The sequence below is a fragment of the Condylura cristata genome, unplaced genomic scaffold (genome assembly GCF_000260355.1).
Source record: "Condylura cristata isolate star-nosed mole 26May11 unplaced genomic scaffold, ConCri1.0 scaffold00034, whole genome shotgun sequence".
NCBI classification, from domain to species: domain Eukaryota; kingdom Metazoa; phylum Chordata; class Mammalia; order Eulipotyphla; family Talpidae; genus Condylura; species Condylura cristata.
This window is the reverse complement of record NW_004567135.1, coordinates 3,694,732-3,697,469: the sequence shown is the minus strand read 5'-3', so window position 1 is coordinate 3,697,469 and position 2,738 is coordinate 3,694,732. Positions and strand designations below refer to the sequence as shown.

The 2,738-nt window shown below is 39.3% G+C and overlaps 1 protein-coding gene across 1 annotated transcript; it reads right to left on the bottom strand.

Annotated features, from left to right (window-relative positions):
• Nucleotides 1-1,369: 1,369 nt before the first annotated feature.
• On the bottom strand, nt 1,370-2,332 carry LOC101632606 (olfactory receptor 6C2-like). Its single transcript, XM_004692469.2, has one exon. The coding sequence runs from the start codon at nt 2,330-2,332 to the stop codon at nt 1,370-1,372; it is 963 nt and encodes a 320-aa protein (XP_004692526.1).
• Nucleotides 2,333-2,738: the final 406 nt, after the last annotated feature.

Genomic DNA, 2,738 nt, shown 5'->3' with positions numbered 1-2,738 from the left:
GATACGGGGACAGTTGTTTCTTTTTATTCAGTTAACTCATTTGCCTTCTCACATCATTGTTAACTGTTGCTTTGGTTCTCACCTCAGGGTTAGTCCCCATAATCGCCCACATCCATACACCTGTGGTCCACACCAAACTCCCTCGTGCTTCTCCCTGTTTGGGCTCCTGTCCATCCCTTTCCCTGATGACGCCTCAGATCTATGGTCAGCTGGCAAGTTTTGTCTTTTGCATGACCCTTTGCTCAGTTTCTCATAGTCTACAAATCAGTGACAAATCCCCTGTTTATCTGCCTCCTGACTTAATTTGCGTAGCCTAATCCTTTCAAGTTCCATCCATGTTGCCATAAATGGCCTGAGTGTACCTATTCTGGTCATTAAGTAGTATTCTATTGTGAAGGTAAACCACATTGCTTGATTCATTCATCTATTGTGGGGCATGCGGGTATGTTCTCTCTCTTGGCTACTGTAAATAATGCTGCAATAAACCTAGGAGTACATGTCCCCTTGCACATTACTGTTTTTGTGTTCTTTGGTTAGACTCCTAAATGTAAAATTGCTGATTCTCATGGTTTATCAATTGTGTTTTATATGGTTTTCCATAGTGGTTGGACCAGATTACTTTCCAGGAAACATTTTTATCTCAGAAACAATTGCTAAATGGAACAGTGTTGATTTCTTGAGTGGTTGAATAAAGACAAATAGACCTTCAAATGTATTTCAGATGAATGTTCTGAGCAGCATTTTCTAAGCATTCTTTTGTATTATCTTAACATAGATGATCAGTATGTTAGCAGAAGCAGGCTGATAGATGGCAAACTCAAGAGTAAAGGTGGCGTTTTCCACCCTCCTTGACGTACCAGTGACATCTTATGACTTGCATTAACTACTAGCATGTCCCAGGATGGCCTGGTGGGAGTGGAGGGTGCTGGGTACTAGGCTCAAAAATAGCAGCCTCATTGGGCTTGTGAACACCAGAATCCTGATCAACATTGAAAACTTTTAAAGAATTTAAACAAGTCAAAAATTAGACTGAAGGCGTCCTTAATCCGTAAGATTCTGTAACTATGTTTTACCACTATTAGGATATTGCTACAATGTCAAAGGACAACTGTATTGTCAAGAAATCTGAATTTTGTTCTCCTCAATGTCATTCTCAGAGTATACAGGTGATTAATTATAAGCAGATAAAGAGAGATAGACATACCAGGCATTACGGCTGATTCTGAAACATTTTCTGTTCATGTGTCATTGTTTAAAAAGCTGAGGGTAGTATATAAGAAGCACAGAAGAACTTGCTTACAGTTTGCATTAAATAGAAGCAGAGATTTAGATCAAGAGGAAGTAAAAGGGGTTAAAACTTTAGAAAGTATTATTTTGGACCCTTCAACATTCTCCTAATTCCTTGGAAGAAGTACAGTTTTGTGACCAAGTCATTAAAGGCTTTTACCACTTGTTTGTTCCTTAGCGTGTAAATAAATGGGTTCAACATGGGGGAGATGGAAACAGGTAATAGTGCGATCCCCTTATTCATGGTCACGTCATCTTTTGCCGAAGGTTTAATGTAGATAAAGATGCAGCTTCCGTAGGAGATAGAAAGCACAATCATGTGGGAAGAGCAGGTGGAAAACGCCTTCTGCCTTTGCTGGGCTGATGGGAATCTCAGGATTGTTCTGATGATATAAATATAAGACAAAACCACACACACGAGAGTCACGATGAAAATCAAAACGGTGCAGACAACAACCAGCTGCTCTAAGAACCATGTATCTGAGCATGAAATCTTCATCAGAGGGTTTGCATCACAGAGAAAGTGGTCAATGGCATTTGAGTCACAGAATTCCAGGCACAAAAACAAAATAAATAGGGGGAATATCAAAAAAAAAGTCGTCACCCAACAGCCTATGACAAGCGTTTTGCAGAACCTGCGGTTCATGATGGTCACATAGTGCAGGGGTTTGCAGATGGCCACGTACCGGTCATAGGACATGACGGTCAGGAGAAAGAATCCCGTTACTGCAAACAAGTCTATTAAAAATAGTTGGCTTAGACAAGCACTGTAGGTAATGGTCCTGTTGCCTGTTGATAGACTATACAAGTACCTAGGAACACAGGCAGAAGTGAATGAAATTTCTAAAATGGAAAAGTTTTGGAGAAAATAATACATGGCAGTTTTAAGGTGGGAATCCACTAATGTGAGGAGGATGATGATCAAGTTTCCTGCTATGCTCAACATATAGGAGGTAAATAGAAATATGAAAACTAGAATCTTCAGGTATGGGTCATCTGTTAATCCCAGGAGGATGAACGTGGTTATCGCTGTGTGGTTTCTCATTCCTGGCTCCTTAATCCCTCTTAAATTGTGTGCAAAACTGGGAGAGATGAGAAAAAAAACATTCTATTCACAAGGGTTTCTGGTTAGAACAGTCGAGCCGTATAAGTTACTTGACTTCATGATGTTATTTTAAAACAAGTTCTTGGTTCCTTAAATATCACCTGATTGGTTTGAAATCTTGAGCTCACACCTGATGAGCACAATATACAGAGAAAAGACTTTCACACTGCTCAGGTTAATATGCATACATACAATAACACATGAACTTGCACATCAGAACCAAATTTTTCAAGAAAAACAACCATTAGCATCCCTTCTCCCATGACACATTTTTAATCTCCTACACTAGAAATAACTATTTGTATATTAAGTCAATGTTTAATTGCTAATTAGTCATGAGCTTTGG

What these genes read in the sequence shown, in the direction of transcription:
- LOC101632606 (XM_004692469.2), bottom strand. Translation starts at nt 2,332, where the DNA reads ATGAGAAACCACACAGCGATAACCACGTTCATCCTCCTGGGATTAACA.